The sequence below is a fragment of the Electrona antarctica genome, assembly GCF_951216825.1.
Source record: "Electrona antarctica genome assembly, chromosome: 22".
In the NCBI taxonomy this organism is placed as follows: Eukaryota; Metazoa; Chordata; class Actinopteri; order Myctophiformes; family Myctophidae; genus Electrona; species Electrona antarctica.
In genome coordinates this window covers 9,508,676-9,531,278 of record NC_136805.1, presented here as the reverse complement: position 1 = coordinate 9,531,278, position 22,603 = coordinate 9,508,676, and the positions used below count along the sequence as shown (strand labels likewise).

At 42.8% G+C, this 22,603-nt stretch overlaps 1 protein-coding gene across 1 annotated transcript in view; it reads left to right on the top strand.

Annotated features, from left to right (window-relative positions):
* LOC306915470 (shisa family member 6) overlaps positions 1–22,603 on the top strand; it is an 86,724-nt gene that overhangs the window by 51,536 nt on the left and 12,585 nt on the right. The window contains exons 4-5 of the mRNA XM_079492805.1: positions 10,079–10,117; positions 20,953–21,015. Coding sequence (XP_079348931.1) covers positions 10,079–10,117; positions 20,953–21,015 — 102 coding nt within the window. The remainder of the gene's footprint in view (positions 1–10,078; positions 10,118–20,952; positions 21,016–22,603) is intronic.

Below are 22,603 nucleotides of genomic sequence, written 5' to 3'. Positions count from 1 at the left end.
TTTTCAATTCTGCCTTTTCGAGCGCCACCAGAAGGCCCATTTATGTGCAACACTCTTTTTTTATATTAGTCCTATTATCCAAATATCAATCCTGGTGGAGACCTAGCTGTGCCCCCGAGGGGCACTTCTTCTAGTTAGCCATAAACCACAGGGAACTATTTCACAATGTCAAATAGTTCCCCGTTTGGTCTTTCACTGTGCTGGAATATTCTGCCCAGAGATAGTATGCCGTCTTTGTTCCTCTGCAAGGAACACGCCAGCATTGTACAGTATACTTTGTTTAGGTTACAGTAAATTATTCCGATGTTCATGGAATGGAACAGCATATTCGGTTCATCATAGATGCAAACAGCGCACCCACCTCCTGTTATTTGATTTATCCATGCTGATTGGCGTGGCTCTCATCAAGGCGGTCTATACGCAGCTAGAACAGCACGATCCCCCGAACGTTAATAAAGATGTTGTTTCCTCGAATGGCGCACCGTTCTCAACAGGAAGTCCGTAGCCCCTGGCTGCTCGTGAAATCTCGATGACTTCATTAACTCATTACCATGAGTCACGGAGCGCCGTGCCAGCAGCAATTAAATAACGACAGAAAGGAGCAGTGTCCTTGGACGGTTGCTCGGCTCCCAAGACTGACGGGCTTTACCAGATTTACCAGGATGATTGACATATCAATAGGTGCCGAGGTGGATTACATGGCCTCAATCAATATTCAAATTTGCCTCACTAACACCTTGTGCCTACAGCACAATTGTGGAACACCTTGTCAAATGCTGTAGACATTTGCGGCTTTAGTGTGCCAAAAGAAACACTAGCATGCCACTGTTGAAATAAAATGAGATATTAATTCCTTCCATCGAATGTTTTATAGTGTTATGGATTTGTCTTTTGAGGGTTCTATTTTAAATTCGTAATCATCAAATTGACTTTTGAACGTATGATAATTGAAGCATTTTTGAAAGCCAAACAAAAGGAATGTACGTGTAATGTATAAATGGGATTTAAGCCTCTGTAGCATTGCTGCTGAGCATTTTCTCAATTTTCTCCCTGTACACAAGTTATTCATTCACATTCATCTAAATCGTTTTTTTTCTGCATATTCATCCACGGGTCAGGAGAGATAGAAGAATTTAAACTTTCGATGAATATGTCAAGGCTTTAGTTCAACTCCCTCCTCTGTCTTTTGTGGAAAGAAATGTTCTATTCAGGAAGCCAATCCTCCCTAGTCATGACACTGCATACTTATGTATCTTTTGTAAAACTTTAGCAAATATGGTAATTGAATTGCTTCTCTCCCATAGGGAAACTTAAAGAAGCCTTTATCTTAGCAAATGACTGACAGCCAACTTTGAAAAGCCTGCCCCCCCTGACTCCCCCCATCCCCCCACCCGCCCCTCGTGTCACACAAACCTTTCGTGAATTCTATTGTTGCATTTCTTTTATTAATGAGTTTGGAATTAACTCAACGCATTGGTTAGAGACTGGGGAGGGGACCCTGCCGAGTCTCAATCTACTCTACTGTTGAATGGGTGTCAAATAGCGATCAACCCCCCTGTGTGTGTGTGCACGTGCGTGTGCACGTGCACGTGCGCGTGCACATGCCCGTGCACGTGCGTGTGTGTGTGTGTGTGAGTGCACCTGTCTGAAATTATGTGTCTGTGCATGTTCTTGTTTGGTTAGTGTAGCAACATAACACAAACCCATAATATTTTCTTTCTTTATTTTATTTTATATTTTTTATTCTTAATGCCAGTTAGCCGTTAGATTAAAAAATGACCAGATCTTGAAAATCTGTGAGCAGTGAGCACATCACACTGTAAACTAATTTACATAAACATATATTATGATTAAACAGCTCTTGTTAGCCCATTAATAAAATATATCAGTAAGCAGCACAATGTTTTGCCATACTGTATAACATGCTGGCAGCACTGTACAGTCACTCAAAAGATTGAATGAATAGCTTTGAGATATGGCTGAGGTTTGGGACATAAGGTCTAACATTCTGCACAGGTCAGAGAGAGGTTTCTATAAATCAATGCCCCAAAACCATGAGCTGGCGTCATGTACTGTAGATGGTCCGTCAGATTCGCTTTCTTTCAGCCTTCTCTGCCTCTCTCTCTCCCGTTCTTTCTTTCCCTCTAACCCGCAGCATAATTCTTCATAACGAACTTGCGCACAGGAGATGACATTATGATTCCTGGAATAAAAACGGCATTTTCTGCTTTGATCATTAAGCAAACATGCAAAGCAGAGGTCTTTCTCTATCGAGTCAGCTCTCCTTCTTCATCCTTCAGTCTTTCCATTGCGTGCTCTCTGTGCTTAGGGCCGGGTTATGAGATGCAGGGTTAATGAAGGCAGCGTTTGCATGCAGGAGAGACTGGTAAACTCGCTGTTGTTACTAGTCGAATCACGATCGGCACCAGTGCCCACTGCCCACCAAAGTTGAAACAGAAAATATGTGGTGCAATTTCATTTAACCACTTGATCCCTAGCGTCCCTAATTATTCTGGGCATTTCATAATAGGTGGCAGTGGCTCAGGGGTAGAGTGGCCGGTAGAGCAGCTGGATGGGAACCGCAAGGTTCAAAGTGACTTCCCCCAGAGTCAGTGTCGAAGCAGGACTCTGAATCCCTAATTGCTCCCGATGAGCAGGTTGGTGCCTCGTATGGTTTCCGCCACCGTCAGTGTATGAATGTGGGTGGGTGAATGGGTGAATGTAATGCACAATCTATGTAAAGCGCTTTGGATAAAGGCGCTATATAAATGCACCATTTACCATTTATTTTAAAATAGCATATCTACAAGCTTGGGTTACTAAGACATGAGTAAAAAGGGGGGTGGGGGGCGTTGTATAGACCAGGGGTAGGCAACCTGTGGCTCTAGAGCCACATGTGGCTCTTATAGGTCCTCTCCCGTGGCTCCCAGTTGCTACGGCATTGATTGATTGATTGATTGATTGATTGATTGATTGATTGATTGAAAATTGTATTAACAGTTTGCAGAATTACAGTACATTTCAAGCACAAACTCAATACAAAGGCTGTTAACTGTGAGTGGACGACCCAATTAAGCATTACACTTGTTTACAACATGGTCCACCATGTTCAATTCATCAAAACATTTAGAGACGTACAAATAGACACTTCTATATAGACAAAGAACAGTACAGGAATTCATCATAATGGAGGTAAAAAGGGAAAATAAACATATACAGTGAGGGGAAAGGGGGGGGGGGGGGTGGGAGGAGAAGTATGAAAAGGAATAAGAGGTTTTATTTTTATTTTATTTTATTTTCTTACATTTAATCATAATTTATTATTGAATTTGTAGTAGGCATAAAGTTATTCTTTCATTTTGATATTGCCTATACACCAGATAAAAATAAGAATCACATTTAATGAAGGGAAATAGAAGAATAGAAGAATGTCACAATATGCCACAATAAAATGTAATATTGAAAGACCGGAAAAATCACAAATACTTAAAGTTTGCTTTATTAAAGCAAACATATTTTGCGGCTCCAGATAGAATTGTAATATGTTTTTGGGCCAAAAATGTCTCTTCTGATAATAAAGGTTGCCTACCTATACCCCTGGTATAGACTCTGGTCAACTATAGAGTTTACATTGTTAAACCCCTGGGAACATACATCATTTTTATATAGGCAACTGTAAGTAATGCTACTGTGGAGATGAGTCAGTTGTGTTTATTTATTTATTTATTAATGTGCAATTGTACATATTTTATATGCACATTGAGTCACTCACTGTGTGGACAGCTGAGGGCTGTATAAGAAAAATCGTATCCATATCTGTACGTCACAAAATAATAACTAAATTGATGTTTCTTTACTCCGGTCGTTGCAAATTATCTTTTAGCCCGCACGCACGCACGCACGCACGCACACACGCACATACGCACACACGCACCCACATGCAAACTATGAGTATTACAATATCTTACAATACTTCACTACACTTAAAGGTACGATCACAGATGCATGACACCATGCTCAGTTGCTCACTCGCATACGTATCTGACTGACTCAGTCCACGGCCCACAAGATGAGAAGAAAAACATTGTCCAAAAAGCCATTTAAGAGATGATATCATCAAATATGGAGGGATTGGAGACAGACGTGGGCTGGTGTTGGCAGCGCTCTCTTATGTAAGCAGCTTTCTGCAGGGAACGATAGCAATCCAAGACACCCAGCAGGAGAACATTGGGGGGTGTGAAACAAGTCACACATACAGTACAGTACATGATATTACACCCGATGTTTTGCCACAGACACAGAGATGCACTCCTTCGTGCAAGTTGATTTGTTAAACCATTTTCGGCGGGAACCCCTTTTGGTGTTTTAAACATTGTTATAATTTAGCTATTGAAAAATAGCAGATCTACAAGCTCATATCGCGCCACCGAGTGGCGCGATATGAACTTGTAGGTCTGCTATTTTTGAAAAATCGTTAAAATGTGCCTCAAATCTTTCAGAAAATTGTCATGATTTAGAAAACATTTTTTTTAAATATCGACGTCAGGCCTGAATGGGTTAATATGCTAATGTTCGGTGATTAAGGAGGAACAAATCAACGCACACACCCTCACCCAGCGAGGTGTTGATTGAAAGAAATCAACAAACCGAGGCTGAGAGAAACAGAAAACAACAACACTTTGAAGACAAATGTCTTTGACCCTTTTTCTTGTAACAAAATGTGGCGATATTGCAGTTTAAAATTATTGTTTTCATTTACTTTTATTCTTCGGATTATTGACCAAGGAGTGAGGCGTGTTGTTTTTTTTTTATGTTTTTTTTTTGTGGCTTTCGCCTTTATTTTATATTTTTTATGGAGGGACAGACAGTAGGCTGACAGGAAATGGGGAGAGAGATGGGGGAGTGACATGCAGCAAAGGCCGCCGGGATCGGGAGTCGAACCCGCGGCACACTGCCAGACCAGATTACCAGCCAAGGTGCCTGGACTGCTGAGCCACGGCCCAGTGAGGCGTGTTGTTGAGCAGTTGATGAACAGTACACCACCAGAAAAGAAAGTCTTTGTACATCTTTATTTTTGCAATGTCTGTTGGTATTGTGAACATGTCTCATATCCGGCTGATTTCAGGAGACGGCGGTTAGGTCAAGTGTATTCATTGGTTGACTGGAGATGCAGCCCTTGTTGAGTCATTTACCTTGGGCAGAAAACCTCAGTAAAACATGGACATGCACTGATGGGCGCCGAGTCAGACTCCCCAGCGTGGTGACTGTTTTTCCTATTTTGTGAACAGCTATTCAATCACTATAGAAAGACTGGGAATTTCTGGCTATGACTGTCAATTTAATTCCAGCTCACTATAGAATGTACTGTATAGCCAAACCAGGGACCATATCCAACTCCAACTATAGGGAGAGTGTCAGCCCTGGTCCCCATCCCCCCTTTTCATTACCAGGGTTCATGCATGCCCAGCCATTTTCCCATCAGCCAGCTACCACTCAGTTGGACACAATATGCTTCTACGCAGATTTAAAGGTTTCATTTATTTTTTATTTTAGGTTTTATGACCTCAATTACACATGAAATTTGAACATTCAGTGTATTTTCTGTGGTCTGGAGTTTTCTCTGTGTGGTCTGAAGCCTTTTGAGCTGCAATGAAAACAGGCAAACAGGCCTCAATAGTGACAATATCTGCTGGCAAATTGTAAAGTCAAAGTCATATATGGGATTTGTGGACCAATGTGGAAAAACCAACAAAAAAAGAAAGGGGGGAAAAAAGTTGATTGACTGATTTCCCACCACCACTAGACAAGTATGTCTTTCTGTTCCCCCCCCCCCATGGTGTGTCAGATTTGATGTCACAAATGTGCCAAATCATGAGGGCATACAACTTGCTAGAGGAGCTATATATGCACCATTACGAATAAAAGGATGTCTGTCATCTTATCAATCGTGGCGTTCTTTGAGTTCCTTCCATAGACGGCAAAAAATGAGAGCATTCGTGAAGTGCCTGCAAGTATAGTGCTCTGTCTCTCTCTCGTGCACACACGCACACACACACACACACACACACACACACACACACACACACACACACACACACACACACACACACACACACACACACACACACACACACACAGTCACACACACACACACACACACACACACACACGCGCACACCACACCACGCACTCTCTGTTTCTCTCTATCTTTCTCTCTCGGGTGAGTGCTGTCCGGAGGCAATACGCAATTATAGCTATCCAAACCGATGACAATAATTGTTTGGGAATTGGGAGTGCTTGTGATTATGAAAAGGAATGGGGCTGTGGGTGGGTGGGGTGAGTTATAATAGAGGTTTCTGATTACAAGAAAGTTTGAATCATTTCGAACAAATTCTCTTCTCATCTGAATTGAAAAGATTACAGTTGGTTCGTACTGGCACATTGTGCTTGTAAATTGTTTTTTGGGTTTGCACATAACTATTATTAGGGGCAAAAGTGTGAGTATTGACATTTAGAGCCCTGATTTGATCTAATTTCCTCTTCCCCTTAGTCTCGTGTTGCCTCTCGCAATTACCAAATGCTTCTGTCATACAGTCTGGACCAACGGAAGCTCTATCATGAGTAAAATATAAAGCGGAAGTGCATGGAGCCTCCTCCCCACTTCCCCATTTATATTAGGATACATTTGTGCGACTGTAAAGACAAAGTAAAGACACAGTCTTTACAGTCGCGCATATAGCTTGTTGCTTAGCAGAAAAGGAAATGCAAAATAATTATATTTTAAAATATATTTTCGTGAACGAAAATGGCAGCTTCCTTAGTCGGATTTGGGTGAGGTGTAGTTCCAGACTCTATAGCATTCGGAGATTGTGGAATAGTTGTCTGGCTACGCGAGACTATATCTTCCCCTCAAATCAGGAGAAGCGCTCTCAAAGCATCACGGTCGGGAAAGGGGGCTCAAAGAAACACGTCTACAGTTGGGTGCCACCGATATTGTCCCTTATCATTTGACCCATTTAGGCCTGACCTCAAAATTTTAAAAAATCCTTCTAAATCCTCCAGTTTTCTGAAATAAATATTTTCACGATTTTTAAAAAAATAGCAGACCTACGAGCTCGTAGCGCGCCACTCGGTGGCGCGCTATGAGCTTGTAGATCTGCTATTTTTCAATAGCTAAATTATAACATAATGTTTAAAACACCAAAAGGGGTTCCCGCCCAAAATGGGTTAACTGTCCTTTTGCGCAGATCACGCAAACCTCAGCAAAAAGAAAAGGACAATATCGATGGCCTCCAACTGTACCTCTGTGTCATGTTACCATCACTGCCGGTGGGAGCTGGAGCTGACGCACAACCGCAACTACGGCAGAGATATGTATCCTTGGAATGAAGGCCAATATTGTAACCTTTCCCACTGAAGACAAAGCCCAGATGTTAGGGTTAGATGTTTGTACGTGTTTGACCAGATGCTCGGGTAAGGGGCTTTAACATCTTTCATGTAGGCTATAAAACCGCAAAGTGGCTGCTTGATTTCTTGAGAGCCTGGTCACGATCCAATTAGAGGATGCAGCTGATGGTGTTTATTGTTCGGGAAGCCAACAATCTTCCACGTAATCTGTATGACCCGCTACTTAAGTTGTCTCGTATTATGAATTGTATTCCTCCACTGTTTTGTCAGGTAGAAACCCTTTCTGATTAATATCTTTCTCACGGCATTGCAGGGAAGTTGTGCATCAAAATAATTGACAATTTTACCCAGGAACACTGTGAAATGAGACCATTGTTTACTTGTGCTGCAGCTGAAGTGAAAGTCTGAACCTTACTGCAGTGCTCTCTCTCTCTCTCTCTCTCTCTTTCTCTCTCTCTCAACTTTCATCTTCCCGCTAGCAACAGCCGTGTAGTGTGATAATACGCGATAAACACAATGCAGGCAGACATGGAACTTACGTATGTTTGATTGTGCATCTGTCTTTATAGTTCCATTCTGACTCCATGCTGCGAGGAGAATAGTCTGACCTGAAATTTGACAGCTTGAGATGTAAATGAGTGTGAATATCTCATTTTTTAGATAAAAGCTTTACAGCTCATAACAACATCACGGTTGACAACAATAAGATAAAACGTATGCATTATTCCTGGCAGAGCACAGCAGAGAAAGGGATATGCATGCTATACCGCAGCTACAGAAACAGATATGATTACAGCAGCGTGGATAATTGTATCATAAGTTCCCTCCTCTAAAATGATAAGTGTATCCCTCCTCAACAAGTGCATGCCATTAGATATGAACTAAAAAGAAGACAAGGGGAATTGAAGGCTTACTGTACCACCTCTGGAGATAACGTTCCATCAAACCCTCAATAAGTCAGCCTTTCTGTACTTGTCAGGTGCATCTGTTTAGCCATTGATTAGTTATTGACTGTAATGCAGAGAAGGTTGTACTTGAGGAATCTCTAGCATCCTTAACTCCGTGCCATGATATATCCCAGCTTGGCAACAGTATACTGCACAATTACATATTAATTCCCCGGCTGACTCCTGCGATATGAACAGGCAGAACACAAATCAGTCGAGTGGAACTCCCGGGAACAATTTCGAAATATAGATGGAGCTAATCAGTGCTATCTGATGTGTTATCTGAGCACTGAGGCACGTCTACAAGTTGGCCTTTATATCCCCCAAGTTCAAATTATAATAGTAAAACTGTATTGATGCGAGTGCATTTTTCCTAAATCGATAAGAGTGGGGCCAAACTGCACTTATACCTGAAGGTTCACGACCACCAGCCACTCAGCTGCAGTCGCAGGGCTGGAGGATTTACTTAATGCACTGCAGAGCAAGCAAGGAACAGAATGTACTGCAGATAGAACGGCGCACTGCAAAGCTATCCGTTCTTGCTGCAGCTGATACTACGCACGCACGCGTGTGTGTGTGTGTGTGTGTGTGTGTGTGTGTGTGTGTGTACAAATCCTGGCATCGAGATGTGCCGTTTACTCAGGTTTCGTGCACTGGGGGGGTTTAGCATAAACTCCCACTGTTATCAATACGCATAGTGTGTCTGCATGAGCACACATATCCGGATACATCTGCAATTCATGCTCCCCTAGCCCGCCGCCAACGTTGTGTTTTGAGTTGTAAGAACTCCAACACACCCATCCATCCCCTTTTATCTTGCTTGAAACACACCCCAAACTGTGTGTGGTGGTGGTTACTGTGGCCAGTGGGAGTTAAGGTCAAAGACGGTGTGGAAATCATTCATGCTGTTCGGGATGCATCTGAACCCAGAGCCTGGGAAGGCATCCCTGCATCTGTCTGTTGCTGTGTGGGAGGCTAGCAGCAGCAACGAGGATCTGATAGCAAATCAATAGTGATGGATCAAAGTGCCGCATGGCTGGAGCCCTCTGGTATCAGGGTGCGTGGGGAACAACGGCTGCTTCTGCACCTCCCCCCTATTCTCGTTTTCATCTTCCTCTGCCGCCATACCCCCCCGATTATTTCTTTCAACTGGCCGTTCAAAGTCCTCCCCACCTTTGAGAGCCCTGTTGCCATTTTGTGCCACTTTGTGTTTTGTGTATACGTGGAGAGAGAGAGAGAGAGAGAGAGAGAGAGATTAATAGAAAGAGCGAGAAATATCTTCTAGTATCAGGTCCTGTCAGCTAATAGCTTATGAGGTAATAAAAGGTAACACAATCAATATTCCAGCACTAATAGTGTACTCATTCTCCACAGTCCTCTCCCTCCAACACCGTGTCCTCGGGTTTATGGTGTCATACTGTACAGTATTATGGGCAATTGTGTCAAAAGACAAATTCTGTTGTTCATAAAATGAACCCATTCTCCTGTTTAATTGTCCAACATTGGACTACCGCCAATCAATGCCCATTTTCAGAGACATTATCCATTCATCCTGCTGTGTGACCGTTCGTTGTAAATAATTGAAATGCAGACATGCATCCCCGGCCGCGGTTCATTGTGACCGTGGCGAAACTTGGCTGCAGAAGAAGAAGCTTAACCTTCAAATGCTCATTTTTATACTTTTATACAACCACTCAATGTGCCTTCATGGTTCTCTTTTCTAGGGGACAACCACTGGCCGCTCCGCTCCCTGAGTCACCATGGTAGGACTAGCTGTTCTTTGTGGAGAGGGTCAAAGTCGCCTCTAACCGCAGGTGTTAAGGATCAGATCTCGTGTTAACCAAATTAACCCTGTCATCCCTATTCTGGTCATGAATAGAGCGTCGCAGTCCCGCCCCCCCTCGAGAGACCCGGAAAAGAATTCCCTGTTCATTTTCCTCATTGACTTTTCAAACGGTATTTATTTAAAGACGTTTACGCCGCGGACAAAGCCAACTCTTGTCGTGACAAATCGTGACAATAAACATAATGTTTTGGGCCGAACAAATAATTAGAAAGAAGGAAAAAAAATGGCAGGTTACAACACTTTTTTGTTTTGTTTTTCTTCTTTGTAATTATTTGTTTGGTCCAAAATATTGTGTTTGTTGTCATGATTTGTCACGACTCGAGGTGGCTTCGTACGACGCTTAAAAGCTCTTTAAATAAATACTTTTTGAAATGTCTATGGGGAAAATGCATTGGGAATTATTTCCTGGGCCTGGCGTCGTCATGAAAGGGGGCGGGACTGCGACGCTCTATAGGCGAACACTCGCTGAAAATATCCAATCTACAAGCCCGGCCACAGCGCTGTAGATTGGGTATTTTTGGAAAAAGAGATTCGAAATGGACGGGAAATATAGGAGGGGCCAAATACAGACACCTGGGGGACCCCGGTCAACAAACATTCTCTAGGGTTTAAGTGGTTAACCAATTAACCTATAATGGTGTTGATTTGATTCGGCGCAAGATCTGATTTGACATGTACGTTTAGGGGCAGCTTATGTCTGGAGTGTTTGTCATTGTGGCGCCGCCGCCTTCCTTACCTCCATTCGCTTGTATCTGCCAATCTAACCTCTGTATCTTGCCCTCGCGATCGTTGTTGACCTTCCATCTGTGTGATTAGTAGTATGGTATTGTGCGTTCTGCCTGTGTGCGTTGAATTCATCTAAGGCAGTGATGTGTTGTTGTTGTTGTTGTTGTTGTGGGGGGTCACCTGCAACGAAACATAGCAAAGAGGTGCTTTCAGTCATACTGTATACCAGGGGTAGGTAACCTTTGGCACTGGTGCCAACCTTAGCACAAAGGAGGGTGATCACTGGCACACTGGCATAAAAAAAACAATTACCGGTAAATAAACAATTAATATATTTGTATGTAAATTACATCCTGAACATCATTCTACATTCATTAAAACTCTGAACTCTGACTGGGGAGGGAGATAGGAGGTCTATGCTCTGAGTCTAATGATCATTATAACAATGTGAAAGAATATTTAAAAAGGTTAAAACTTAAAAGGTTATATTCGTACTAGTAGACAATCAAAACATGTTGGAATCGTGGTGTGGTGTTAAGTTAAAGTGACACACTGACTATCTAGAAACTAAAAACATGGCACTTTGTTTCAAAAAGGTTGCAGACCCCTGCTGTATAGCACATATACATGCACAACACAAATCTCTTGTGTTATTGTGATATTTCTATACAGTATGTACAGTAAGAATAAGTGTAAATGACTCTATTCCGATGCTCAATACTAGAGTGTTTATTCAGTAACATGAGTCTCATATCTCCTTCTTAGTTCTTAAAGATGTAGTGCTGTGATTTTTTTTCACCCCTAAAACATGATCATCAGGTATTATGATTATACTAGGAGGAAGATTTATTTCAAAAGAAAGTGTTAAAATGTTATTTTTATGTGGCCACACCCACCAGTTCATTAAGTATACCTGGTTTTCACCTGAGCACCACCCACCTGAACTTAAGCCTCGCCCACAGCTGTTGATGATGTATGATAATGGGGGAGGGGTTAGGGTTATGATGTCACTAAAATGGTGTTATTGCAATTGGGCCTTTTGACTCAAAGGCTTTCAGCTTTCAGGAAGAAACCAAAAATACACAAGACATATTTGAATATTATAACCACACCTGGGGGTTTATTTGAGTAATGTTAGCTCCATAGACACATGCAGAACAGAAAAAATCACGGCACTCCATCTTTAAGAAAATGTATTTTTGTCAGGCCGGGGTACCAATTTCATCGAACCAGGAGGGAGAACTCATACAGGATTACGGGATAAACATAAAAGCTGGAAGTGATGAAACAAAAGAATATTAGCATACACAATTAGAACTGGAACGCTGTAAAATGGAGGCTGATAAATGATCTTTGTGGGGTTCTCGTGTTGGATAAATTCCAACTTGAATATTTTTTTGTTTTTGTTTACTAAAGAGCTGGAGAGCTGCATGGGGGAGATGCTGTTCCTGAACATATCGCCCTATAGCAATGATTTCTACGTTTCTATGTTTTTTATTTCCAACAGAAAAACACATCACTTTAGAACCCCTTTTAGCCCACTTTTAATTGCTTTGGGCCTGTGAGACCGATGTGAAAACCTACACGCACCAAACTAGGCCAAATCAGTCAAAACCTGCCTCTTGATGTTTGTTGCAGCTGACCCACCTCTATTCACCCCCCCAACCCCCCCCAATCACATACACAAAAAGGTCCCATTTCACTCCTGTATTTTCAATTGTATACCCTACTCTGAAATATTCTGTCCCAAATCTCTGCTGGCTTCATTGTTATTGGTATCAATGTACAGTGCCATTGAGTCTAACCAACTATGATGCTTTTTGCCTGTAATGTTGTAATGTTCTAACCCACGTGGTGTGTGTTCGTTGTGGTGTTGTTGTTATACTCCCGGACGCTCGGGTCCATCCCGATGGAGAGGATGTGGTCTATATGAGGTGGGGATAAAGGCAGTTTTTAATGATGTTACTTCTTTTTACTTAAAGGAGACATCAGATAAATCTGTGCTTATCCTCGCCTACCCCCTACCCCCTCCTCCTCCCCCGCCGCCACCTCCTCCTCTCAAAGGACAAGTCTACTTTGTCAACGGGCCAACGAAAAGGAGTCGGTTGGTATGTCGATCAACGGTTTTGCCGGGGAGTGGCTTTTGTTTTATCGTCATCCCCGCAATGTGAATTTAGATGAAAATATCGTTTTTTTATATATATATATATATATTGCTCCACTGTTTGATCTTCGGGGGAACGTTATTACCTTTAAGTCCAGTGAGGGGTGACTCACTCTCCTCTATGAAAACCACAGAATACGTCTTCAATAAAGTGGACCTCTTATTGCCTTTTAACCCATTCAAACCGGGAAAGCCTCTGTGTCATTTTTCCGATTTTAACTATATATAGCGACATCATTTTTTCAGAAAACTCGTAGGATTTAGAAGGCATTTCGTTGCTGTCGTTGCAGAAATCTCGTAAGTCCATATTCTAACGTTTGGTGTTTTTTTCCCCCGTAATTTAAATGAATGCCCTACTTGATCATACTACAGCGTCACGCGGAAGCACCAAGGGCAGCACCTCGAAACCCTGCACGAAGCGACACACTTCGAGCTTGTATAAGATCTGCTGGCTTTTTGCCGTTTTTGAATTTGAATCCTGAAATGTAAACGTTTTTTTGGGGCATGAACCCGACAGAGGAGATTTGTCGAACGGGGCCTCGGGCCGGTCTTAACGGGTTATCACAGCAGGGTCACTACCATTCTGCCGTGGGTTCACTGTCCATCACGGTGAAAAATGAACTGAATATGAGATCCACCTCGAACCGGCCTGCCCTTCCCCGACCCCCCCGCCGAGTCTATCACGGCACATTTGTCAAGGTGGATTGACATTTATAGGAGGGCCATTTTACCACTTGCATTGACACATCGAGTGAAGAGTTGGCCTTTGCTGCCTCTGAGCGTGATTGTCGGTTATGAGGTGAAGAGGAGGAACGAACGCTCAGCAAGCATTCTAGACCCAGAACGAGCAGTTCATTTTAGCATCAAGAGTATATTATATAGCAGGGGTAGGCAATCTTTGGCACCAGTTCCAACATTGGCACCAAGGATGGTGTTCACTGGCACACTGGCATAAGTGTGAGAGACAGGCTTTTTGGTAAACTATTTAAAAAAAAAACAGAGTCAAATAAATAAAGTCCCTCACATTTGTATGTAAATTACATCCTGCACATAATTCTACATTCATTAAAACTCTGAACTCTGACATCATGGGGAGAGAGTCGAGTTATTGCGAGTTATTGACTATAATGATCATTATACATAATGTGAGACAACATTTTTAAAAGGAAGGGAAAAGGTTATATTTGTGTACAATCAAAATATGTTGGAATTTTCTATGTGGTGTCATTAAAATTAACGTTGACAATTGACATGGCACACTGCCAATTTAGAAAATACAAACATGGCACTTTGTTTCCAAAAGGTTGCAGACCCCTGTTATATAGGTTCACACAAGTGTAAAAGAGAATTTCTGTTTGTTTTATTCTGTTCACTAGTTCACTTCAAGTTCTCATGCATGCAAGCACTAGAGTCTAGTGCTTGCATGCATGAGAATATAGTGACGGCACTAGACAATAGCCACAATTTACTATAAGAAGGACATTCATTTTTCCCATAGAGATTTACACAAATATTTATATAAATTATTTTAAAACTTGAATCAAGCCATCCAGGATCCTGCAGGTGAATCACAAAAAAAACCAAATTAAGAGTTTTTGTCCAAAGCGTTTTTTACTACTTTCCATTGGTTCTATATTTTCGAACACACAGACACACAGACGTAAAGGGTGTTCAATAAAAAAATAAAAATCTGTGAAAATGCTTTAGAATTGTTACATTGTTTGTGCCTATAATGACGAAAAGGTTGAAAGAAATTCAAAACATAATTCCCTGGCTGACACAGAGGAAAACAGAAAATCAAAGTTGCATCTTCAATTTGATCTGCCGACTCTGTTATGCAGCAATTACGATCTGATTCATTCATCTAAATGATATCGTCTTCACACTAGGCCTATACACACCTGTTCATTTCTGTAGTTTTTTTTTCTTTTTTTCATTGAATCAAAACACACTGTCATCATTTTAATTTCACTATGAGCCTCATGTGGGATTTAAACTCTAATTGACTCGTGTGGCACACGTACGTACGCACCCCGTTATGAATGAACAGTAGCAGCTCAAATTAGATTAGCTGGTGGTGCTATTAACGTAACGCATTATCATTATCACCAGCGCCCACAACTGGGTCAGATTTAAGCTTGCTTCGGTTGGGGCTCACGTGAGTAGAGGTTGAAGGATCTTTCCATGGGGCCCAAAGCTTTGTCCCCACCCCCTGAGTGAAGAAGGCTATTATGGCAGTTAACATTTAGCGATTAAATGTTAACACTCTTTGTCAGTTGTTAAATGCCAGGCCCACAGTGGCTTCTCTGGCCCCGCGCTTTGTCTGCGTGTGTGCGGAGGAGGGCACAGAGAAGGGCAGGGGAGGCATGTTGGCAGCAATGGGCTATCAACAGATCCAGTGGAATAGAGACCCCCGCAGTCTGATATCATATCACATCGGCATTCATAATGGTCTCACACGCAGGTTTGTTTCTAACAAACCTGCACGCACGCACGCACGCACGCACGCACGCACGCACGCACGCACGCACGCACGCACGCACGCACGCACGCACGCACGCACGCACGCACGCACGCACGCACGCACGCACGCACACGCACACGCACACGCAAATGCAGGCAAACAAAGTACAGTACACTCACATTTCCATGCCTGCCCATTGGATCCAATGGGTGCACACACACACACACACACACACACACACACACACACACACACACACACACACACACACACACACACAGACACACAGACACACACGCACACAGTAGCTCCACATGGCGGGGTAATGGGGGGGGCATGGACTGCTGGTATTTGGAACGGGATGTGAGTGGGAGAGTGTGGAGAGAGAGGCAGAGATCAGAGAGCAGACTCTGGAATAGATCTCCAGCCTAGAAGTGCTGTCGTGTGATCACTGGTCCATGTTGCTCTTTCTGCAGTACTCCTCTCCTCATACCCCCCACCCCCTCAATCCCCGAGACCCCCCGACCCCCTCCGTGCACGACTCTCCCTGTTCTCTCCCGCTCCCCAGCTACTGTATGCTCTCTGTCTCGCACTCTCGCTACTGTACAGAATGTCCATGGAAACATGAGCCGCAATAATAATGGCCGAGCTCGTACAAACGCATCGGTGACGGAAGAAAGCAGTCCAATTACAGAGCCAACTCCTGGTCCAATTTACAGAAGGTCCATAGAGACTTTAAGTGTTTATAACAACTGAAGCTACTATATATACTTTGTCATACAAAGTATTTTCGGAGGTTTAAAGTGGTTCATTTCAATACCGCTTTCTTTGTTGTATTTTTCACTTGAAATTATTTCCAAAGCCTTTGCATTATTTTGTTTTTATCAGTAGATTTTATCAGTTTGACTATATTTTGAAGTTTGTCTATTGTGTTATGTAAGGCTTCTTGGCAGCCGTCACCCTACCGCCGACCTATATGCCCTGAACGATAACGCATTATATTATTCAAAATTCAAACTATAGAGCCGCTGAGAGAAACATATGTTCGTTATTTTTGCCACAGCCATAAATAACTTATTTATTCGTTTGTCCTGCAGTACTATTGGTTCAATTTACAAATGACTACTTAGGAGACACTCTTATCCAGAGTGACTTACAAAGTACAAGGTCAACGAGTAGTGACAGGCTAAGTGGTTGACTAATTAAGAAAACAAGTACATCCTTCAAAGTAATAAGGATAACAAGATACACACAATAAATAACATTCTTGACATCTGTGAACAAGTAAGCCACATACATCTAATTAATACTTCCATTCCGCTAATCACTTAAGCAAAAATATTTTAATTATTGTTCAGGCTATAGTATAAATGTGGAAAAGCAACAAAGCCTCAACTGTACTTTAGTTTTGAAGAGAGCATTTATGTCTGAGAGTAGCACTTTCTTACAGGCTATAATATAATATACTGAGACACAAAAGACCCAGGAGTATGAAACAGTCGATGCTTCTAGCTGCAACTTGACCTTGAGTCGTGGTCACGGTGTTCAGCGTTTGACTCAACGCGCCTCCCCTCCCCTGCACACCACCTCCCCTGTGGATGTGGATGTGACGTTTCGACGTGCGTGATGTGAAACAAAAATGCCACGCCAAAATGTCAGAACACTGAGTCACTCGCCATCTGGACGCGATTATGCGAACTCGCCGAGGAGGAATTCTCAGGAGATCAATTGCAAGGGAAGTGAGAATTAATGTGATCTCGACGTACGCGGGGGAGAGAGAGAGGAGACAGCATTTTCCAGAACAGTGTCTCAACGCAGGCGTTTCCAGCCCACACAGTAAAATCCTCAGCGTTAGTTAAACATAAAAAACAACACCACAAAACGGACTAAGATCGCTGGGGAGTTTCCTGTGCATATTAACATCATCATGTTTATATGGATGAATTAGTCAGAGAGGCTAACTGGCAACAACTGGCAAATGCACAGCTGCGTCATCAACATACTGGCAGGGAAAAAAAGTAAACCCATCAATTTAGCAATTTAGATATGGACCCGTGTAACCCAGCAATCTGGAGAGTGTGCCAATCAGAAATAATCAACGCGCTGTGCGATGTTTAACCACAGCTATAGTCTATACTCCACGGTGGCATTGCCTATATACGATGTTTAACCACAGCTATAGTCTATACTCCACGGTGGCATTGCCTATATACGATGTTTAACCACAGCTATAGTCTATACTCCACGGTGGCATTGCCTATATACGATGTTTAACCACAGCTATAGTCTATACTCCACGGTGGCATTGCCTATATACGATGTTTAACCACAGCTATAGTCTATACTCCACGGTGGCATTGCCTATATATGATGTTTAACCACAGCTATAGCCTATACTCCACGGTGGCATTGCCCATATACGATGTTTAACCACAGCTATAGTCTATACTCCACTGTGGCATTGCCTATATACTCCAGCCTGTCACTCTAGCTGGTTGAAAGCAATAACTAATGAATGGCAGCATGTCCACTGGGCCTTGCCCTTCACTTTACCCTGCCCTCCCCATCCCTGACAAATGGCTATCTGGGGGGGTGGCGGGGGCCATTTTGCAGTGTCAGCCCTGTGAGGATGACTGCACACCAGGGTGTTCCAGGCCGATAGCCAGGCTTGGTGCTCTGAACGGGAGGGTTTTTGGGCTGCTGGTGGCGGTGTGGGACTCGTGCTGGAACTCGTTCTCAAACACAGTTAATTGGTCCCCAGATTGCGGTGGGATCGTTGAACTTGAGCTGTCCGGCCTCTTAATTAGGGAGCGAGAGCTATGCTCACATAGTATCTGACTCTGTGCTTTTCTCTGTTCGTTTGGCTCTCTCTCACACTGGGGTTGGGGGGTGGAACTTTATGAAAGAGGATCTTTTGGTTTTGGTTGGTGTTGTAGTACGCGGGAGTTTAGCATTTACGACTCTTACGAGCGATGCTTTCATGTTTGAAACCGAGAACATATTGCATGTCCGAAGTGTTTGCTTGACGTTGGGTTCTTTTGCATGGCATGGTCTCTCATCTACTTGCTCTGCTTGGTGGGGCTCTGCCAGGGGTGGCATTATGTAGGAGCATTTACTCAAGACTGAAGTAAAGGTTTTAGGTACAGTAGGCTACTTGTACTTTACCCCATTTGATGTACTCTCCATTTTGGCTATATTCCACTACATTCTAGAGGCAAATGTAACATTTTACTCCACTACATTAATTTGTTACATAGTTAAAGTTTAGTTTGAAGATTGAGGTTAACAATATAGAATATATAATCAGGAAATAAATTGGGGTGTATATTTTAAATGGCCCCCTTTATCCAAAGCACTTACTTGGCTTACGTTAGGTTAAATTGCTGAGCTCTACCATTAAGCTCTGCTAACGTTCACGAACAGCATTCCCATTCATATGGCCTGCAACGCAAACTCAACAACCCATTTGTGCAGCTAAAATGTTCTGTCTCCCGTAATGGTCACTGACGGTTTAGACTGTTAAAGCTTAGCTTTCATTTAAAACAAGGAGGAGAAAATCAACGAAAACCCACAGGAGGAACACGCAGAAGACTCATCCCCATCCATCTTTATAACTGGAGCAAATATTGAAACCCGTGATGTTGAGTGCACTAGGCCTCTCTCTCTCTCTCTCTCTCTCCCTCTCTCTCTCTCTCTCTCTCTCCTCTTTCAGCTCTGTGACAGATGTAAATGGATGTTCCACCAGTTGGCTCTAATGCATTTTTAAACAGGCACAACAGCAGACAGCAAATGAACGCGTCTCAAACAGCAACACTCCACACAGTGGGGCCTTCATCTATCGCTGCCTCCTCACGTGCAGAAATACGTGCACGCACGGCACGCACATACACACGCGCAGGTGTGTGCGTGTGCATGCACACACAGCTGAGAATGAATAGCTGTCATTCATCACCTTTCCCCACTACAATAGGCTCAGTAAAGGGCCCATCTTTCAACTAAAGCACCTCCACACTGCAGCAGTGCCCAGCCAAGCACTCTACCACCGTACCAGCGATCCCCTCTCATTCTCTGTCATCCCCAAACAGTCCTGCAGTATGGCACAGATATATGAGCAGGCTGTGCACGGGGGGAGAGGGACTCATTTAATTATTGTGGTGTTAAATCCTGTCATATTTTAAAGAAAGGCTAACAATGTTGGGAAGTGTTTTTCTTTTTTTTTTGTGGCTGATGAATGATAATGTTCTTCTATATTAACTATACATCGATTCAATCTATTTAATAATGCATTTTCTTCTTCTTCTAAAGAATACGAGGGCATCCATTAATAATACATACGTAACAATTGACCCAAATGGGCCCATTTGGGTCAATCTTTACACTGTGGTTTTCTGTATACTGCGTGCGTATACCAGGCCCGCTCTGTTCTCCACTAACGCTACTGCTCTCTGACATGATGGATTGTGTTTGATATAAATATGTATATTGCAGAGCAACAGTGGGCTTAGCGTGCACACCACCATGTCCGCCTCATATGTCTTTCTTCCCCATCTTTATACTTTGTTTGAAGAAATTAAAGGGATATTTCATTCACCCACATCACCATCATCACAAATTGTGCAGTGGAATCTTTCCATGCAATTTCTTTTGAATTGAAGCAAAGCAAAACATTTTGTATAATATACAGTTGGAGGCCATCGATATTGTCCTTTTCTTTTTGCTGAGGTTTGCGTGATCTGCGCAAAAGGACAGTTAACCCATTTTGGGCGGGAACCCCTTTTGGTGTTTTAAACATTATGTTATAATTTAGCTATTGAAAAATAGCAGATCTACAAGCTCGTAGCGCGCCACCGAGTGGCGCGCTACGAGCTTGTAGGTCTGCTATTTTTGAAAAATCGTGAAAATATTTATTTCAGAAAACTGGAGGATTTAGAAGGATTTTTTTTTAAATTTTGAGGTCAGGCCTAAATGGGTCAAATGATAAGGGACAATATCGGTGGCACCCAACTGTACATGCTTAGTCATGTTTTCTTATAGTTTAACCATCTAAACCCTATATGTGCTTTGTCGACCACGGCCCCCCAAGGGTCTATACTTCATCCCTTAATTCCTTTTCCCCCCTCTACACATTCATCTCTTCACTGAAAATAGCCGATCTACAAGCTCACAATGCATTGCACTGCGACGCATTGTGGGCTTTGATATCTTTTACTTTTGGCCTATACCGGTATTTTCACTGAATCGCCCAGAATATGGACGCATGCATGTTGTACAGTGGTGTTCTTGTGGTGAATGCCCTCTTTAATTTCCACCTTCATTGCCAAACCCCATCTATACTAATCATCTGTATTTATTCCGATACAGATATGAATAGATCTACCATTGCTTTTTGTCATTTCAGGTACCCATCAGCACAACTATAACCATATGGCCCTAGGTAGTCCCACACGCACACCTAAGAATGGTAAGCTATAATTATGCTCGCAGACTGGCATGGCGTTTGTGGAAAGACGCGATGTGACTGAGGGGGTGGGGGGGATATATATATATAGTCAAACAGAATCCTCTGCTGCTTTCGTTCAGTTTCTATTATTCTGAGATGGGGAATTTCATTCAAACCCGGTGGGCGTTCCCTTCTGATATGCAGCGCTCGAGAGAGGGAGGTGTGAAGCGCTCCGTGACGTGACCCGTCCCAGGTCCGCCCCACTGGCAAATCCTTTCCATTATTGAAACCCAAGGCTTCCGTTGGAGATTGAATCATAGAGGTGTCACATCCCATAGTCATGCACATATTTCTTTGAGCGAGTGGACGGGGGGATCTGGCTACAGTCACTGTCCATCACCTTCAAACAGGAGCACAATTGGCTAAGGATCAACTTAATGTTCTGTTAAGGACATCCCGTCCTCTTGTCAACAGAGCATGGGCACAGTGGCGCACCCTGACATGACTGCACACTATACATTTTCGAGGATGGAGAAAATAACAGATCTACAGGCTCACAACACAATGCGTCAGATCTCCGCCCATGCGTAATTCAGTGTTCAAGTATTGGTGGAGAAAACCAGTGCTAACAAACCAGCACCCTCTGTTTTTTTCTAAACCAATCCTTACACCATCCTTATACAGTCTGTGGATCGGTTCTGCAATGCTGTTATTTCCATTCAGTCAGATAACTCACGAATAGATTGAACAAATATTTATTATAGAATAAGAATACAAGTGATGTGCATATAACATTTTATCTTGGCGTTCGGCTCTGCTACATTTCTCTCCCTGCTCGGCACAATTATACAGCTATCATTAACCATTAAGAGCAGGGAGATAGATTTACAATAACAACCCCCCCTCATGGGGAACAGAAACAGCAGAGCCCACCAGTGGTGCTGGGGTGGCGGTGGGAGCAAACAGTGCAACTGTTAATACCCCGCCCAATTATAGCGCGCTATGAGCTTGTAGATCTGCTATTTTTCAATAGCTAAAGCATAACATAATGCTAACACCAAAAGGGGTTCCCGCCCAGAATGGGTTAAGTAATAATGTGTGGCTTACGTGGTTAACCCAGAGATCCAATGTTGTTACATAACCCCTGTGTTCCCCGGTGCGAAGACCCATCGAGAATTGTTCTTAATTATTGCCAATTATCATTCAGCTTTTTCCTCCAAGCAGATTTTCCTTAAGAGCAGAATGTCTCAACTGGGGTTATAAACTGATTCATGTTTGTGATGACGTGTGGAAGCACATGCAGGCAGGATAAAAAAATAATAGAGAAGGGGAGATAAAAGAGTGTTTATGTTTTTCCTTCTCTATTTTGTTTAGCTTTGACCACTGTGCTCCGCTTGTATTTGATTTATATTCTGTTTTGCAGAAGGAATAGAAAAATAGTTGCTATAGCAGCTTTGAGCTTTGAGGAACAGAGACAGCCAGGGTCTGTATGGAAATCCAACAGTCAGGACTATAGGATGCCTCCTACTTGTATGAACATAATTGACTGTGTGTTCCATTTAGCGCACAGGAAGATAGCAAATAAGCAACTTGCGCGGAAATGCCTTTG